At 47.1% G+C, this 19,405-nt stretch overlaps 1 protein-coding gene across 3 annotated transcripts in view; it reads left to right on the top strand.

Annotated features, from left to right (window-relative positions):
- Positions 1–14,183, top strand: part of Nhej1 (non-homologous end joining factor 1) — a 101,117-nt gene extending 86,934 nt beyond the window's left edge. For all 3 annotated transcript variants that reach the window (XM_048459276.2, XM_048459275.3, XM_085698091.2), the window contains 3 exons: positions 12,642–12,759; positions 13,253–13,371; positions 13,750–14,183. In XM_048459276.2, the coding sequence (XP_048315233.2) occupies positions 12,642–12,759; positions 13,253–13,371; positions 13,750–13,824 (312 nt within the window). In that variant the 3' untranslated portion in view covers positions 13,825–14,183. The remainder of the gene's footprint in view (positions 1–12,641; positions 12,760–13,252; positions 13,372–13,749) is intronic.
- Positions 14,184–19,405: the final 5,222 nt, after the last annotated feature.

Here is a 19,405-nt window from a genome sequence, read left to right as displayed (position 1 = left end):
CAGGAGTGTTTTTCCCTTTTATTAATAAATATTTTTGAATCAAAATATAAGATGTGGCTGGACATGGTGATGCCTTCCTTTAATTCCAACACTCATGAGGCAGGTGCAGGTGTTGCTCTATGAGCTCAAAGCTAGCCTGGTCTGTGTAAAAGCTCCAGGCCAGTCAGGTCTACATCAGGACACTGTCTCAAAACAACAAGAAAACCACTTAAAATGTGGGATGCATATTTTTAAAATGTCAGTAAGCACCTAATTTGGAGAATTGTTGCAAAATGAACAGCAGTGTAACCAGCACCCAAATCAAAAATTAGAAATTTGAAGCCTGGAGGTATGGCTCAGCAGTTGCGAGCCCTGCTTCTCTTCCAGAAGACCCAGGTTCAATCCCCAGCACCCACGTGGTGGCTCACCACCATGGCTCCAGTCCCAGGGCGTCTGGTGCCCTCTTCTGGTCTCTGTGCAGACTGTACAGACTGTGGTGCACAGACATATATGCAGGGGAAATAGTCATATGTACAAAATTCAAATGCATAGTCTCAAAAATCTTAAAAAGAATTAGAAAATTTCAGTCCTCAGAAGTACTCCTCTTTGCTTCAGAAGGATATGTTCTGGCTTCTCATATAATCATTACTTTTGCCTGTTTTAACTTTTATATAAATGCAATCATCTCACACACATTCATTTTTGTCTGACTTTCACTCTGTTTATAAAATTTATCCATTGCATACATATGACATGTTTTTCATTTCTGTGTACTGTTTCACTGTGAGACTGTGCCATGGTTTGTCCCTTTGTGTTTGAATAAGCACAGTGAATCGGAATGGTTGACTCACAGGTAATATATGAATATTTAAAATTAGTAGATACTGCCAAATCATTTTTCAAAGTGATTCCCATAAAGCAGTATTTGAGAGTTTATTTTTTTTTTATTTTTACTATTGGTGTATGTGCATGTGTGTGTGTGTGTGTGTGTGTGTGTGTGTGTGTGTGTAAATCAGAGGACATTTTTCAGGAGTCAGTTTTCTCTGTCCACTGTGGACTCCAGAGATTGAACTCGGATTGTCAGACTTGCAAGTGAAGGTACTTTTACCAGCTGAGCCATCTTGCTGGCCCTAATATTGTGAGATATTATATCACATTTTTCAGTGCCTGATGAGCATGTGTGTGTATGCACGCGCTCATGTGTGTGTTTGGGAAAGTGGTACATCTTCCAGTGAATTAGGATTTCTCCAGGAGAAAACACTGGCACCCTACAGAGAGCAGGCAGCCAGCAGGTGAAGGCAGGAAGCCCTTGAGCCCTGCCACAGGCTGTGTTCCCAGCTGTCAGGCATGTAATCTGGTGAAAGAGAATCTCCCTGGTGGCAGAGGTCTTGCAGAGAGCACCGCTGGTCCTCCACTTCACCTTTGCACCTGCAGGCCCAGCTGAGCGTCCTCTCACAAAGCCAGGGAAGCAGAGAAATCTGCACAGGGTTGGGACTCAGGGCCGAGATGGGGCCTTTTGGGACTTGGAGCTGTGAGTTTGTTGTAAACTTTTCCCTTTCTGGTTCCACCACACTGTTTCATTTCCATCTGGGAAGGGATGTTGAGGTAGCAGAATGTGAACAAGGTGATAACCTGATGCTGAGACTGCCCATCCCCCCTGTGAGTCCTGCCAGAGCCAGAGGGACAGGAGCTGCTTGTTTTGGGCAAAGGGGGGTTGGGTAAAGCAAGGGAAAGGGAGTTGGAGTTGCGATTCCACTTTCTGTGAGACTCAGAGGACTCATCCCCCCAGGAAACCACGCTGGTCCCTGGAGCCCCTTTGCCACTCATTAGTTGCTCTGCAGACTAGAAAGCCATGGTTTGTGCTGGGGCTGGGTGGAGCTCCAGGGACAGTTTGGGCTCTGGCCCTCCGAAGGGGAGGGGGTGGTTATGGAGTGAGCGGAGGGTCACAGCTCAGTCTGTGCCATTTGCTTGTCACCTTGAGAAGTTCCACCTTGTCTAGCAAAACCTCCTTTCAGAGGCAGCCACCACAAAGGGCTCTTATGAGAGCAGCTGCCCCGCCCCCACTCCACTTCCACTCCCTCTGCCATTATTTTTCTTTGGGGCCTTCCTGCAATGACTCTGAGAGGCCTGAGCTTCTTTCTAAAGGCAATTCAGAGTCTAGAGTCTTCCTGGGCAGTCATTTTGTGATTTTCTGGTGCCCTGGGAGGCTATGTGGGGTTAGCACAGCTCCCCTCCTCAAGAAGGCATCCGTTTCTTCCCTGTCTGCAGCTTGGGTCATCTGGGGCCTTGAAAAGGAGTCAGAGCTAGTTCCTGGTAGCTTCTGGACCCGAGTAGGAACCACCTCCTGTCGGGAGAAATGGACTTGTCCATGGTGGTTCTGCGAGAGCCATGGCGAAGTTCTCAAGGCCACCTCGTTGGGTCTTCTGCCTTCTCATCCTGCTAGGCATTGGGAGAACTAATTAATCCTTTGACCCTGTGTTTTTTCCTATATGAAATGAGAATAGTTTACTGCCTAACTGATAAGGTGAGTGTGGAGGTTAATTCTGCCAGCAGCTGTGAAACTTGGTGGTAGACGGTGTGGTTAGCAGGTGTGACTCTCCAGCATCCCATTGCTTTTTAAGTGAGGCAGGTGTGGTGACACTCACAACCATCACAAACAAGTTCAAGACCAACTACCCAGGGAGATGCTGTTTCAAAAAAAAATCAAACCAAACCAAACAAGAAAACAAAATCCTTAGTCTTAAAAGTACTGTTTCATACTTCTGCTTGGACCATTCCTGTGTTGGCTTTCTTCCCCTTCCCCAGAGAAGTCTTAGTACAACCAGACATGACCGTCTACCTGGAAGTGTGTTGAAATCTTCACCTGTGTTAACCTCTGTTTTAGGTTCAGCATGGGAGAGAACCAGATGTTCAAAATATTCCAGTCTCAAGAAAGGCCTCAGAAAGTGATCAGGGAACTTGCCTGGCTGAGACGCGTGATGCTTGCACGTGCAGTGTGAGCATGCCTCCGTTCTCCCGCCTCCTCGTGAGAGCGAAAGGGGAAAAGTAGACTATAGGTTAAATAATTCAAGATCTCCAAGCCACAATTAATTTGTAAGGTTTCTAAACATAAGATTATGCCCAGATTGCTCAGTGATATTTTTCCCTCTAGCCCAGCACTGTGTGGATGCTTGGAAGTGAGAGGCTAACTGTGGAGGTCAGCGGTGGCCTTGTGACAGACACAGACCCAAACAAAGCTAAGTCAGACCAAACACTGAGCAGTGTCAGCTGTGTTGTTGATCTCACACGTGGCTCTTCAAGGACAGTGTGCCCTTAGGATGCTGTGTGTTCTTTTCCCGAGACACCAAGGTTTCTCATCTCAGCAGATAGGAGGGTCAATTTTTTTTCCCTTCACAAGTAACTATTATTTGTACAAAACAATGGGTTTCATCATGACATTTCTATGAATATATACAGAGTACTTTGGTCATATTATCTGATCTGGGACCGTTAATACAGTGAGGGCAAAACGGGAACCCTTCATGGTAAGGTCTTGTCTTACACTCAGAAACTGTTTACCTGAATGAACTACTGTGGAAAAGCAGGGTGGGAGAGCCGGCATCTGAAGCCCAGGCATCACCACTATGTTACTGTCCTCAGTCCTCTTGATGCCTCCCTCTCATACTCTGAGAACTCCAAGAGAGTAATCCCACCCAAAACATTTGACTGTCACCTATTTTGGTGATGGGTTGGAGGGCATGTTTTTCTGTTTCCCAAATAGCCCTTATGGAGTCTTGTTTGGAGCAGGAAATATCAAGTCATGAGAAAGCATTCCCACCTGAAACACTTCTAGGTAACTTGGGTTCTCTTAATACTTCAAAAATTATTTAAATTGTGTGTGCATGTGCGCACACACACGTGCATTCATGCCATGGCATGCCAGTGCAGGGCATGCTTTGCGTGTTTCGTGGAGAGAGTTATAACTGAATTTTGTCCCTGTTTCCTCCCTACAAAGGTCAAATGGAATGAGGGCAAAGCCTTGACCTTGAGCAGGTCCTGAGAAGTGGGAGAATTAACAAGAGTTGGCAGGGGAGAGCAGGTATCCTTCACAAACACTAAGGGCTAGAGAGATGGCTCAGCAATTAAGAACACTTGCTGCTCTTGCAGAGGACCAGAATTTGGTTTGCAGGCCAGATGAACTCACTACCTCCTATAATTCCAGAGGATCCAGAGTTCTTTTCTGAACTCCACAGTACATATTCTCCACATGCATAGATATTCCCTCATGTATCACATAATTTAAAATAAATCTTTTTAACAAAACAATACTAATCATCTTCCAGGGTCCATGTACTATGCTTCTACAGTAGGTGTGGGTGGCGTATTTTTCTGGTGAGGGAACAGGGGCTTTCAGAACAGCAGCTGGTAACATAGCAGGACACTGGCAGAGGTGGGATCTAGACTCAGGCCTTCTCATGCAGAAACCTCACTCTTTTGGTCTTCAGAGACTGAGGAATAGGCTGCCATGGTGGCCTGAGACGGTGAGGCTGGGCTCTCTCCCTCACCTGCATCTGGACAAATCATTGAATTGTTTGGAAATCCTGTGTTTTGGGAGGCCAGTGGCAACAAGTTAATGAGAGCAGACCCTCTTTCTCTGTATGTGTTATCGTTTGGACATGGCTTGAGCCAGCTTGGCACAGAAACAGGACCAGGCTAGAGAAGACTCAGAAATTGGCCCCACATGGTGGTGAATGTCTATAAGGGAGGTGGGGGAAGAAGGATCAGAATTTCAAGTCAGTCTCTGATAGTTTGTAACACATGTGATGCCATCCTGAGCTACACAGTACCACCCCAGTGTGTCCCAAGGAGAAGAACATCCATTTCCTGAGTAATTGCTCTCTTCTTATTGATCACCTCACTAGCTCTGGTGTCAGCGTTCAGAGTCTCAGTCTCCCTCCATCCCCTCTGTCTTCTTCCCCTCCCCTGCTTTCTTGAAACAAGATACTAAATGTAGAAGATGGGTGTTGTGGACCAGCAGTCAGCTCAGATTGCTTCCTTCTTCTTGTTTCTTATACATTTCTGAGGATAGAACTTAGGGCTTCATCCTGCTAGACAAACATCCTACCTGAGCTATGCTCCAGCCCCGGCTTACCTTTGACTTAGGGATTTCAGTTTAGGTTTCTAGATCATTCCTGTTATATCTGCCCTGTGCCTGACTCCTGTCACGTGACACTTTGTCCATCAGATGGAAGGTGTGTCCGCCACCCTTTTAAATTCACCTGAATCTGCCTGCCTGTGCTGTCTAAGCAGCTCTCTTCTTTCTCCTCACTCGGAGAGATCCTTCTGAACATACAGCAGGCCATGTCAGCCTCTGCTGCATTGTGTCACCGTTTCTAGTAAATACAAGACATATCCGTGTGCCTGCCATGCCCGTCCTCTCATGCAGGGTGACCACCCAATTTGTCATTCATGTCGAGACACTTGTGAAAGAGAGAGAGGCTCTAATAATAATTAGATGGTGAGCTTAAACTGGACCATTCCAGGGAGACTGGAGAGAACTCAACCGCATGGTTTACTCTCTCACTTCCGTGTAGAGTTTTTTGAGATGTACTGCTTGACACCTTCCTTGATCTCTATTTAAAACTATATAGGGCTGGAGAGATGGCTCAGCACTTAACAGAGTTTGCTGCTCTTCCAGAGAATTGAACAAGGGTTCCCAGCACCCATGTCAGCTGGCTGCAAGCAACTGCCTATAACTCACCTATAGGGAATCTGACACTGTCTTCTGACCTCTGGGGGCATGGACACACACACACACATATGCATATAATAAACTAAATGTGTGTGTGGTGTGTGTGTGTGTGTGTGTGTGTGTGTGTGTGAGAGAGAGAGAGAGAGAGAGAGAGAGAGAGAATTTAGGGTGACAGTTATGCCATGGTACCCATGTGGAAGTCGGGACAACTTGTGGAAGGTGCATCTCTCCTACCATGTAGGTTCTGGGCATTGAACTCAGGCCATGGGCTCGGGAGCAAGTGCTTTTACCCCACTGAGCCATCTTGCCAGCCTCTGAGACTATGAAATTAGCCCTGTGTTTGTTGCTGATCCTCTCTCGAGAGTGTAAACCTCAAGAGGGCAGCAGCTGCACAGGCTGTGCGCCTTAGTAGACATCAGTATTTTTTAGACTCGACCAGGCTGGCAGTAGGGGTCATGTTTCTGAAGAGACTTTCTCATTAGATGCTTTTAAATCATTTGTCACGTTCCCATCTACTTATTTTGGCAATCCTTTTCGCGGATAAAGCCTTCGAAGAATTTCCTAATGCTGTTACTTGTCTCTAAGAGAAGCTAATGGAGAGTGTCACCAGAGTCCCAGTCAGAGGCGTGGGCTCTGTAGGGAGTCAGCGAGAACTTCTTACCTTTAGAGAAACCACATGTTGGGGACCTGATCTTGGTGGCTGTGACAGGGTGAGAGTTAGTCCCTGGGCCTTGGAACTATGCTAGTTTCTGGGGCAAATGCCAGATTGTTTCTCCTTGTCTTCCTATCTATTAGACCTGTCCTTAGACTGAGCTACCTATCCAGAGGGGAGCTGTGTGTTAGTGTGAACCTTTCCCAGGACTCTGCAGGTTTCTTTTCTGGATCATCTCAGGAGAAAGAATGGGGGAGCAGACCATTTACCTCAGTTGCAAGTACCCATTGGGATCTTGCCAACAAATCCTCTAGGATTCCTTGAACTTCTTCACCATTGGGTATGTGTTTTGGACTTGATGAAGGTGGACCCAAAAGTGGACTAAGACAAGGGACAAGAAAGAGAAATCTGGAGGTTGTGTCACTTTGGTTTTCCCAGAGTTTCAGATAAGATTTAAACCAGAGCCAGTGCCCTCGTAAAGTATCTCAGGAGGGTAAACACTTGTTGGTGGTGGAAGGTTATGCAGTGACTGATGGGAGGGTTGTGCTGTGGCTGATGGGAGGGTTGTGCTGTGGCTGATGGGAGGGTTGTGCTGTGGCTGATGAGAGGGTTGTGCTGTGGCTGATGGGAGAGTTATGCAGTGTCTGATGGGAGGGTTATGCAGTGGCTGATGGGAGAGTTATGCAGTGGCTGATGGGAGGGTTATGCTGTGGCTGATGGGAGAGTTATACAGTGGCTGATGGGAGGGTTATGCAGTGGCTGATGGGAGGGTTATGCTGTGGCTGATGGGAGAGTTATGCAGTGGCTGATGGGAGGGTTGTTCTGTGGCTGATGGGAAGGTTATGCAGTGGCTGATGGGAGGGTTGTGCTGTGGCTGATGGGAAGGTTATGCAGTGGCTGATGGGAGGGTTGTGCTGTGGCTGATGGGAGAGTTATGCAGTGGCTGATGGGAGGGTTATGCAGTGGCTGATGGTTATGCAGTGGCTGATGGGAGGGTTATGCAGTGGCTGATGGGAGGGTTGTGCTGTGGCTGATGGGAGGGTTGTGCTGTGGCTGATGGGAGAGTTATGCAGTGGCTGATGGGAAGGTTATGCAATGACTGATGGGAAAGTTTTACATTGGCAACGGGAAGATTATGCATGGATGACAGGAGGTTATACAGTGCTGTGTCTATTAAAGTCAGTAATGAAGAAGGACTAAGAGCTGAAATAAATGTAACAGAATATCTAAAAGTGTAACCTGGAGGAAGTTGGGTCCACATCATTGTTTCAGTATTACTTGGGTGCCAAGGAAGCTATTGCAAACACTATCAAATAGAGAAAGCCAATCATGAAGCACAAGGAAATCTCCATGGGCATGACCCTGATTCAGAGAAAGTGGGCTGCAATCCAGTGTGTATGAGCTTAGCTTTCTGGTTGCACTCCGCATGACACACCCCGTTTCTTCACACTTTCACACCTCACACATCTCCACTATGCTCACAGTCTGCCTTTCAAGGCTCACCTTGATGTCACCACTTCTGAGTTTTTTTAATTTAAACTGTTTTCTTAAAATTGTTTATTTATGTATTTATTTATCTATTTTTAAATTTTTAAATTGATTTTATTGAGCTATATATTTTTCTCTGCTCCCTCCCTTCCTCTTCCCTTCCCTTCTACCCTCTCCCATGGTCCCCATGCTCCCAGTTTACTCAGGAGAGCTTGTCTTTTTCTACTTCCCATGTAGATTAGATCCATGAATGTCTCTCTTAGGGTCTTCTGAGGCTTTTTTTCAGGACTCAGTTGGAACTCACCCCTTTCTTCTCTGAGTTCCTGTCACCACTGATTTATAAGTCTGTTACTAAGTATCACTTGAAACACAAAACCAAACAAAAAATATCTGCCTGTCACATACATGCAAATGTGAATCTCAAAGGTAGGACTTTTGTTTTTGGCTGTGTTGTTGACTCAGATCTTCTGAGGAGGGAAGACTGAGGTGTCCATGCCCTGCACCTCCTCCTGCAGTGCCTGCCTGCTGTCTATAATCCCAGCCACCTTTTCCCTGGCTTGAATGGTCTCTGGGCTAATCAGTTGAACGGGTAATGCAGTAGGCTCACCTGACTCTTCTTGCCCTGCCATTCTGGGCAGTGACCCGCTCTATGCTGGTACACGGTGCTCCTGGCTAGGCATACGTACAGCAGGAGACACTATTTACTTTGCTTAGTTCCAATTCCAGCATTCTCGCTTTGATCTCTGTGGCCTGCCCCACCTCGCCCCTACCATTGTCCTGTCCTGGGAGCTAATGTTGCTCCTTTTCTAACTCAGGTGGCCACATAACTCTCTTCTCTGGCTATTCTGAGAGGATGCCCAGGGACTCAGTCATGCTGGAGAGCCACTGTAAATAGGTTATAATGGCTCAGCCTTAAGGGCTCCAGTCTGTACCAGTTAATGCTTTTACCTCCCACATTTAGTTGCTTCTTTTTTTTTCTGTTCTGTTTTCTTGTCACCTTAATGATAACAGATAAACTGTGATGTAAGAGATTGTGGATTGTGATCCTGATATAAAGTCTTGGTTTCCATTTTGACTAAATCTGCCGTTCAGAGAAGTAAGTAGTGGTTTTTGTTTATATCCTGAAGACAGACTGCTTAGAATTTCACTCTGTTCTTCTGCTTACTAGTTGTGGCTGACTGTCTTAGTCAAATGGGGTCATACTATTGCCTCCCATGTCCATTCATTCACAAAGAGTTGAGCTCCCAGCAGGTGAGAAGCTCTTCTAGGCGACAGAAAAATGGTAATGAAGAAGATTTAAAAATTGGGTAAATATTTAAAATACTTAGGGCAAGGCACCCAGTGGGCATTTAGTAACTGTCATGAATGGTATTGCTAGTGCTTTTCTGAGACTAGCGGTGTGAACAGGATAGCCACTGGCTACTGCAGGACCACATCTCTCTGAGAGGAGAGGAGAGAGGAGGGACCAAGATTAGGTTCTAGACTTGGATTTAGGCCCAGGGTAGGCAATGCTTGAATGGTTCTTACTTCTAGCACTTCATTTATGGGTTAAGGACATGAGCAGGGTAACTATTAGCCTAGAAAATGAGTCTGTTTCCTTCCATATAAAGGGCATCAGTCAATGACCATGGACTGCATGTATTCTGCCAAGCCTATTTGTGCAGACTGTGCACAATAAATCATATGTGAATGACCCAAGAGGAGACACGTTTCTTGAACAAAGAACCCAGACACTGAATGAAGGAGAGCATTTTTTGGTCTCTCTGCTGCCAGGGTCTGCTGCCCATCTTGTAGGTGGCTATCTTTTGGGAGAGGTGGCCTAAGGATTAGAGAGCTGAGTCTAGTCGAGAGGCGGAGTAGAAGTGCTGTGGTCTGCTGCTTTGCCTTGGGTTTCAGGTCACTCCTCAGGGAGTGTTGCTGAAGATGGCTTGTATGATAATCGCTGGGCTTACTGCCGGAGGCAAAGTTTAGACTCTAGGCTCCCTGATTTGTTGTCTGTGGTTACCAGTGAAAGTCCAAGTCTTATTGAAACCTGAGTTATATTGCAGTAAGACGAAAGAAAGTCCAAGCCTGAGGCAGTCTTCGTGGAGGTGACTGATGAATGTTTTTATCCCCTGTGGATCAACAGATATTTCACCCCTGTCCCACTCAAGGAGGCGAACTATAACCCCAGTGATCCAGCACCCCCTCCACTGCTTCCCACAAGTTCTGTTTCGTTCTTTCCCTACAGTGGACTTCAGAAATGATGTCAGGCTGAGGCTGTAGTGCATAGTTCTTCAGTGGTAGAACATACACCTAGTGTATGTGAAGCTTTGGGTTCAGAGCCTAGCACCATAAAAAAAAAAAAAAGTTCTTATAGCACAAGAAAGGTGCTTGACATGAGCTACTATGTTCAGGCTGAGGAATTTAGGGTCACTTCTCACGAAAGCTTCCGGCCTAACTACTCTTCTGGACCTGCTCAGTATGCCTGGAACCCATCATTGTTGGCATGCCTAGGGACAAAGTATTTTCTGGATCTATTCCAGAACTGAATACAGCTAGATTTGGGACCGTCAGAAACCACACTCTCGTCACATTCTTATTGCATTAGTTCTGTCCTCTGTCCTTTTTCCAGTTCAGTGTAGCTGAAAAGAGAATTAGGCAAGCACGTAGCTGTGGATGTAAGTCCACAATCTGTCCTGTAGCAAAGGTAATGCAATTAGAGCAGCTCACAGCTCGCAGCTCACAGCTCTATCGTGTCATTAGCATCTCCTTAAGGAATCTTTCAGCTTCTCCTAATCACCCTCTCAGGAAATTATACTTCCACAGATTTACCAAAATCTGTTTATGGAGCCTGTAAGATGACTTAGTAGATAAAGGCACTGACTGTGAAGTCTCATGACCTGAGTTCCATTCTAGAGGTCATGTGACGGAAGGAGACAGCCACCTCCCCCGGGTTGTCTTCTGACCTCTGCATGTGTGCTTGCATATATGCATAAATAAATGAATGCAAAGATAACATCTTTGGGAAGTAGAAAAAGACAAGATTTTCTGAGTAAATTGAGAGCATGGGGACCATGGGAGAGGGTTGAAGGGGAGGGGAGAGGCAGGGAGGAGAGCAGAGAAGAATGTAGAGCTCAATAAAAATCAATTTAAAAAAGATAACATAGTGTGGGATTCCCTTCTGTATGCTGTGATTGCCATTAATAAATAAAGGAACTGCTTTGGGTCTATAGCAGAGGAAAACTAAGCTGAATGCTGGGAGAAAGGAGATGGACTAAGAGAGAAGCCATGTAACTCTTCTGGAGCTGAGCAGAACTTTACTCAGTAAGCCACAGCCATGTGGCGATACACAGATTAATGGAGATGGGTTAAATTAATATTTAAGAGTTAGCCAATAAGAAGCTAGAGCTAAAAGGCCAAACAGTATTACAGTTTCTGTGTGATTATTTCTGGGCAGCTGGGAAACAAACAAGTGGCCCCCTCCTTACAACAATAACTTCTATGTGCTATATGTGTCTTTATGTTAATGTACTATTAAATAGGAACTTTTTCACTCCTCAAAAGGCTTCTCAGGAGAAGGTATCACCCCACTGAGGGGCATGAGGGGTACAGTAAGCACAGTTGGGTTGCAGGTCCAAAATATAAGATGGCAGGTGGGTCTCCAAAGCTCTACCCACTACGCTTTCCAACTGATGTGGAATGTCCCCTGTATATGTATGTGTTGCTTTTTTAATATTTATTTGTTTATTATGTATACAACATTCCTTCCATGTATGCTTGCATGCCAGGAGAGGGCACCAGATCTCATTATAGATGGCTGTGAGCCACCATGTGGTTGCTGGGAATTGAACTCAGAACCTCTGGAAGAACAGCCAGTGCTCTTAACCACTGAGCCATCTTTCCAGCCCCCGTATGTGTTGCTTTTATTGATTGATGAATAAAGCTGTTTTGGTCAAAGACTTAGCAGAGTAAAGCTAGGCGGGAAATCCAAACAGAGATATATATAGAGAGAAGGTGGAGTCAAAGAGAAACCATATAGTCTCCAAAGGAGAAATATGCCAGAACCTTACCAGTAATCCACAGCCTCATGGCGATACATAGATTAATAAAAATGGGTTAATTTAAGATGTAAGAGATAGACAGGAATATGCCTGAGCCATCAGCCAAACCGTACTGTAATTAATATAGTTCCTGTGTGATTATTCTGGTCTACATCCAACCCTGACTGACATCGTGCCACCATCATTTTTGTTCTGTTTTGTTTTCCCGAGGTCGGGCTTCACTGTAGCTCTGTTGTCCCTGGTTTATTCCTTTCCCCATCTGGACTTCATTCTTCTTCTTACTCTACTGTGGAAGTTCAGGAGTAAACTTACTTAAGGCAGCAAACTGTACAGTTCAAGGATGCTTAGGGCAGATAATGTCCTTTGTGTATAGTGCTGAACCCAGGGGCTTGTGCATGCTAGGCAAGTACTCTATCAATGAACTGTACCACCAGCCAGGAAGATCGTTTCCTAAAACAACTCCCTAGAAGTTATCTCGTAAGAAGAAAGAGGCCAGAGGCCCATGGGGTGTTCACAGTAAAGCACAATTAATTTCACAACTGGAGGAAACACCGGAGTGACCCTTCAGAAGAGAGTGTATGGGAAGTCCTTGTGCCAACAGTGGCCACAGGCTTTCAAATGGACGCCCTGGATCGGATCATACTTCTTCATACAGATTTGCTTGGGGTTGATGGCAGTTCTGCGAGCGGAATATCAGCTCTCTTTTCTCTAGCCAGGCAGACCAGTGACAATGTCACCTTTCCTCTAGAAATTGCCAGAGGTGTGCACTGTTGATGATGGAAGGGCATTTGCCTTGAGTCTGCAGAGTTTGTATGTGGCAGTCACCAAACAGCAGATCGAAGCAGGGCAGAAGCGTCAAGGCTCTGGTGAGTATGCCCAGTAACAGCTGGTCTGCTTGGAGTAGAGTTGGAGCTCAGCAGTTCTAACCAAATCATCTATTTACATTTCAATGAATAAAAACTTCTTTTCCTTGTATACCTTAGTTGTGTTTCAAGTGCTCAGTAGCCGTGTGGTCAGTGCAGATACAGAACACATACATTCTCATAACATTCCACAGAACATTCTCATAACTCCGGGTGCTTAGGAGTTAACGAGAGAACTAGCCAGAAAATTCATCCAGGGGATGCAGAGAAATTTGTTCACCTTCTGTGAATCAAGGAAACTCAACCTACGTGCTGAAAGTGGGCTTGGGAGTCTTTGTCGGAACAGGGTTTGCTCAAAGTCAGCTGAAGCTGGCCCCTTCAATCTGTTAATATATTAATAGCAAACTCTGCCCTTCGTCCGAATGCTTGGTGAATGCTGCTGCTCTCCTGAGGGCAGGCATTTCTCTCTGCCTTCTGTTGCTTTTTCTGATTTCAGGAGAGACACAGACATCATGCAGCCCCACCTCTCGAGGAACTGATAGCCAGCTTCTGAAACAGCCCGAACAGCCAGTCTCTTCCACTCCAGCCCTTTCAGAGCCTGAACATGAGCCCATGGTGAGTCACACACGAGGAGAAGCCTGCACCTGTAACCTTGCAGCCATGGTCTCTGCAGTCGCTGCCTGGTTGACACCGCCTTGATGGTCTGAGAGATGTGAGCCACTGCCAAGTCGTGGAGCATTGTGCTTTCCCACATTGTCCCTTGCCATCTCCTGCCATTCTTGAGCTGAACGATGACCCTTGACACCCCCGCCTTATACCTTACTCTACTTCCAGTGATGGCCCATGAGGGGCATGCACACTTAGAATCTTATAGCACTTCCTAAAATAGACCTCAAAACACCGACATCAGATACTTTAAGAAGGCTTCATACCAGCAGGAGTCATGAGAGATCTGTTTCAAAACTCCAATTAACCAGGATCTTTTTCCTCTAGGGTGCTTCAGGCCCTGTGCAGAGACCTCAGCTGGCAAAGGCCAAGAGGAAGAAGCTGAGAGGACTCTTCAGTTGAGCTGCCATGTCTGCCACCGAGAAGGCCTCCCAGCATCATCTGGAACAGCAGGGTGTTCCTCTTCTGGATGGAGCCGCAGCAGAGGCCAGCGTCTGTGTTGACAGGCCTCCTGATTGGAAGCTCCCTCACCTGTGGAAGCTTGGCTCTGGCTCCAGCTCACTGCCACTGGCATTCCATCCACGAGTGAAGCCAGATTTCTCTAGAACTAGCGCCCTGTGTGAACTCAAGGAAAGCTGGTCTGTAGACAGACACATGCCTGAGACACCTGTCTGCGTCTCACAGCGGCCCTCACCAGGCCCACCTACCCCCAGGAAACCCTTTTCTCCTAGAACAGAATAAAGGCACTCACGCTCCCCTGCTGTTGAGGTTGCCTGCGTGTGGTTTCTAACCTGTTCTCACCCACAGTCCCTGATTGTCTCTGGGTCTGTCTGAGCTGTCAGTCCCATCCTGCAGATTTTTCATCAGTGTCTCTGATGTGGCCTGAAGTCAGTCACAGTTAGAAACCTTGGTTTTGAGAACTCTCCATGGTGGCACAAGACAGATTGCTGCTGTTGTCCGTCAGGCTTGGGTGTGTTTTTTCTGTTTCCTTCTAAAGTACAGAGAACAGGTTAAACCATAGTGTCAGATAAAAATTACAAATGACTGCTAGTACTAGGGATAATGTCAGGTCCCGGGGTGGGAGCAAAGGGAATCTGATTCTCTCTCCCTCTCTCTTTCTTGTTCTCGCTCTTTCTGTGTGTGGGGGATGTAGTCTTTATCTTTCTGCAGCCCCACCCACCTCCAACCCAAGACAGGGTCTCACTGTGTAGCCCCAGCTGACCTGGAACTCACTATGTGAACCAGGCTGCCTCCCAGGTGCTGGGATTAAAGGTGTGTGATGGCTTGAACTATGAACAGGAGGGTGGCCTTGAACTTCTGGTCCTCCTGTCTGCACTTACATCCTAGGATTACAAGCGTGTGTGCCAGCACACCTGGTGTCTGCAGGGCTGGAGATCAAGTCCAGAGTTTCCTGCATGCTGGGCGAGGACTCTGCCTAGTAGGCCACACCCCTAAATCTGACTTCTCTTTCTTTACTTTAAATAATGTAGTAAGTATAGCTATGATGCTAGGGAAGAGGAACCCCAGAAGTCCTAGCCTAGAACATAACTGGTATCTAACACTGTCTAGTAGGAAAATGTAGTAAGGCTAGCATGCCCCTAGAAGATTGCTTTGAGTTCAAGGCCAGCTTGGGCCACAGAATAAGATCTTGTCTGAAAACAAGAAAAGGTTATGTAAGACAGACAGAACCCAAAAGTCCCTCTCGGGCACCCAGGCTTGTCTGCACGGCATCTTGACCTTCTCTACCATGTCTTCCTCTAGAGTAAGAGCATCTGAAACTTGAATTTGGGTTGAAAGCAGTGGAATGTGAACTCAGATGTTCACTGGGAACACTTAGGTAGGTCGGTGGGGCGGGGGGGGAGGCAGATGCAGAAGTCATTTTGGTGTACTTGCTTTGGAGGGGCTTCCTCAAATCCATGTCTCCTCCCCCTCTCCCTGAAACTGATATTTCTGCCTGGATGTCAGTCCAGGGAGACAGGCTCATACAAGCCACGCTAAAGTACTACAACAGTTAGAACAGTGGCAACAAATGGCTAGCTATTATTGAGCAGTTCATGAGTAGTCTGTCCAAATGAGCATCTCACAGCATCATCTGAAGATGAGACCAGTAGCCTGGTAGGACACCTAGTCTTGAAATGGTTGACTTACTCAAGGTCATGCGGCTAGTAAGCGATAATCACAGTTATTAGATACTTGACTGAAAATCTTCCAGAAAGATTTAGCATCCTCTTGCAGTCTTCCCCAGCCTACACCTCTATCCTGGACCCTGCCGTCAAGCAGGGTGCTCTCCTCTGTGCAGACTCACCAAGGCAGGAGCCCCTGAGGATGGCCACACCACGGATGTTACCACAGCGAAGCTCGGTGTCCTGTGCTGGCTAATCCTTCTGCCCAAATGGCAGCCTCCAGCAGGCATTCTTAACCATGAATCCCCTAAAATTGCAAGGAAAATTCCCCAAACATAATTTTGTTCATTTTTTTTAATGAGACTGTGGGACTCTCTCAAAAGAAGGTGCCTAGTCACCCTGCAGTCCACTGCTTCTGTGTTCCTAAGGCTGCTCCTGCCTTGGGGGTATTGCTCAAATGTTGTTGGGGAAGCATTACCGCCACAGGCCCTGGCTCAGGCATCGCTGAAACCCTTACCCCTGAGCTAGGGTGGTGTTTGAGAATCATTCATCCTAGGGCAACTCCAGGGAAATCCCCGCTTTGACAAATTGGCCTACCCAGGCTCTATTCCAGCCCTGCCCCCTGGCTTGAGCCCCTCCCTGAGGCCCCCAGCCTGGCCCAACCCCCACTGCCCATGCACATAAAAGGGTCGAATTCTCGTGGCTGCTCCATAAATTTTATTCCGTAAATATTAGTTTTCCCTGTGTTTAATAAAGCAGTGGCCCACCTCCCCGCCTACCCGCCCGCTCCCCGGGGCCGGGGCTGGGGCCAGGGCTGGCTGGTGGGAGAAGGGACTCTTTCAATTGCTTTGGAGTATTTTTAGAAAAAAAAATAATATAAGGTGGTTTACACGAGCAAGCCAGCAAGCCAGGAGCAGGGCTTGGTACCTCGAGGAAGTTCTTGCTGCAACTGGACCTAAAAAGTAGAGAAACAGCGCCACCTAGGTCGCGAGACCTACTTGGCCTTGCTGGTTGATTCCCCGCAGGAAGCTAGGGACCAGTCAGATATCACAGGTCACGCCTTGCTGAAGGAGATGTCTTCTCTGTACCCCAGCAGGGTAGAAGCCCCTTATCTGGTGTCTCGTGGGGTTTCCCAGCGGCCCTTACAAGCAGATCCCAGGCTGGGTCTTGAAAAATCCCACCAACGTCATTCCTTTTTCTTGACACCAGTAGCCAGCCTCCTGGTCCAGGGGTGTTTCTAAGGGAGAGTGAAGTAACTGGAAAGAAGGGAGCCACCTTCTTTTCATCATCCCTGGAATTCCTAGATCCCGCGGTGGTAAAGAGAGAGCTCTGTGCTTCCGTGCTTCAGACTGGCAGAGTTCAGACAAGCTAGCCCAAGATCTTTGCAGGAGGGCTGTAGGCCTCATCCCGGGCTCTGGGAGAGGACACTCCTTGTTCATGTAAACCCTCTCCTCATCTCCCAAGCCCTTAGGGCAGCTGCTACAGATAGGACCTGTCAGGAGAGTCCCAGAGGCACCTGTGTCTGCTGCAAAGATGGCAGTGGGAATGGGAATTATAAGGAATTGCACCCCCTTTCCTCCCTTCCCCTGGACTGATTCTTTCTCTCTCATCCTGATGTTGTCAGGGACAATGTTCCCTCTCTCTGCTTAGTCTTTTATTTTCTCCTCCTCCTCACAAAACTACAAAGATTTGCTCCACAGAGTGCAGGGGTCCCTAACTCCTCTAACTTCATCCTGATGTGAGCTAGCCTCTGCTAACCCCATCATCACTGCATTGTTGATGTAACCTGTGTCAACAGACACTTTTCTCATGAGCTTGGTTTTCCCCTTTTCACGTGGGAAGAGCTTTTGACTCTAGCTGGAAAACGTCGCTGCGGTGATATCACAGTGGCCACTACAGGAAGAGCTATGATGACAGTCCTTTAAGCAACCAGAATGTATTTTTCTAAGTTCTCTGAGTAATTTGTCTTTTGTAATATTCTTATGTGTGAGAGGAGCCAGTTCAAAAGGAGTAAGTGGCATGTTGTAAGGAAGCCATCAACCATGGTTACTAGACCCTGCTACCTGGAAAAGTTAGAAGAGATCATTCTAGGCCTTTAGATACAGGAGACACCTCAGACAAAGGAGGAAGTTGCTTTGGAGGGGTCCCTGTTGCTGGTCCCAAGGATATTATATGACACTCTAGTTCAAGTTTCTTTGCTGCCCTCAATCCCTTCCGTGGTCCACTGCCCTAGATCTCAGAAGATGCTCCTTGAGGGAAAGTATTGAGAGTGGTGTGAGGCAGCTTGTCTGCGCGAGGGCTGGGAACCCCAGGGGATCCTGGAGAAACTGCAGCCACCAACTCCTCTTTAATCCCAGCCCTTTAAGGAAAACCTTCATACGCAGATCCTGTCGTCATGGCTGTCCTTTGCGTGTCCTTTGCGTGTCCTCCGGTTCTGTGGTGTCCACCTCTCTGCACAGAGATATCATTAGATGGTACCAAAGGCATTTTACCAAATGTTTACTCCCTTTTCTGGGCTGTTAAGTCCCACACTCTCACTCAGTATTTCTGCTTGGATCCCAACAGACATTTGGTGGCTTTTTACAACCTTGGACCATTGTGAATGAGTGCTGGCCTCTGGGCACCCGACTCTCATGGACTTCTGAGAATCAGACCAACCTACCAGGGGAACCCGGAAGAGGCATTGAAAGAACTCCAGGGTGTGGGGAGCACACAGCCATTGACTCACCTGGGAAGATTGTGCCAGGATTACTTGTCCGCTGGGCCAAGGGCCAGTAGTTAAAGGAGCATGCAGTACCATTCTCCCTCCTTGAACTTTGGGGCCCCAAGCAGTGGCAGAGCTGAGGGAACTGGGGAGTAGAACTTGGGGGCTCTGGGAGTCTCTTCTGAAATCTGGGGGTTATATTTACTTTTTCATATTGGCAGCTGGAAGGGGAAGCCCATCCCAGCTCAGCATTGTTGTCTAACATGGTTAATCAGATCCTATAATCCTGCTGTGGAAATATTGGGCCTCACTCAAAACAATAGAGACCAAGAATATTGTGGTTAAATTTCAACCAACTGCCTCCCTGGCCTGTTTGCCTAACCCCTACCCCCCTCTCTCGGGCCAGAGTCCTCCCAGCTTTATGGACCCCTGATAGGATCGACAGTCTGGTCAGAAATCGGTGACAGGAGAGGGGAGAATGGAGTAGGGGAGAGACAACCCTCTTGACTGCCATTCCGTCCTCTTCCCCTCCCTGCCCAGGCCTGGAATGGTGAACAGGAGTGATTAGGAGGGGTCAAGAACAGTACTGCTTGGAATCATGGGTGGTAAAGAAATTCCACATTCAAGACATGAGCAGGAACGACTTCTGATGTCATCACTGCCCGCTGATGCTCCCAGGGCACCGAGCAGTACCAGTTGGTCTTGCGCCACTCACAGGAGGAATGGGAAGACACTGGTTGGGAAGGTGGGGTGTTAATAACCCAACAGGACAACAAGCTTAGTACCAATATCCCAAAGATCTGTGTAGGTGATGCTAATGACAGCGTGGGTGGTTTCATGGAGTGGCTAGCTCCATTGTGTCACTGACCTTGAGAGCTGTGAATTAAATTAGCAAGATAATTTAAATAATTTTAATATCAAGCCAAAGGAGTAAATCTTAGAGGAAGAAGAAGAAGAAGAAGAAGAAGAAGAAGAAGAAGAAGAAGAAGAAGAAGAAGAAGAAGAAGAAGGAGAAGAAGAAGGAGAAGCAAGAGGAGGAGAAGGAGGAGGGGGTGGAAGCAGGAGAAGGAGAAGAGTGAGTTTTGAATTGAAAGGAAAGATGCAGTGCCTAGATTGTGATCTGCCCATCAAAAGACAGAGAAAGTTCCCTTTGCAG

This window comes from Myodes glareolus, chromosome 1, assembly GCF_982192425.1.
Source record: "Myodes glareolus chromosome 1, mMyoGla1.1, whole genome shotgun sequence".
NCBI lineage: Eukaryota > Metazoa > Chordata > Mammalia > Rodentia > Cricetidae > Myodes > Myodes glareolus.
Note: the sequence above shows the minus strand (reverse complement) of the source record. Positions and strands in the feature narration are given on the sequence as shown.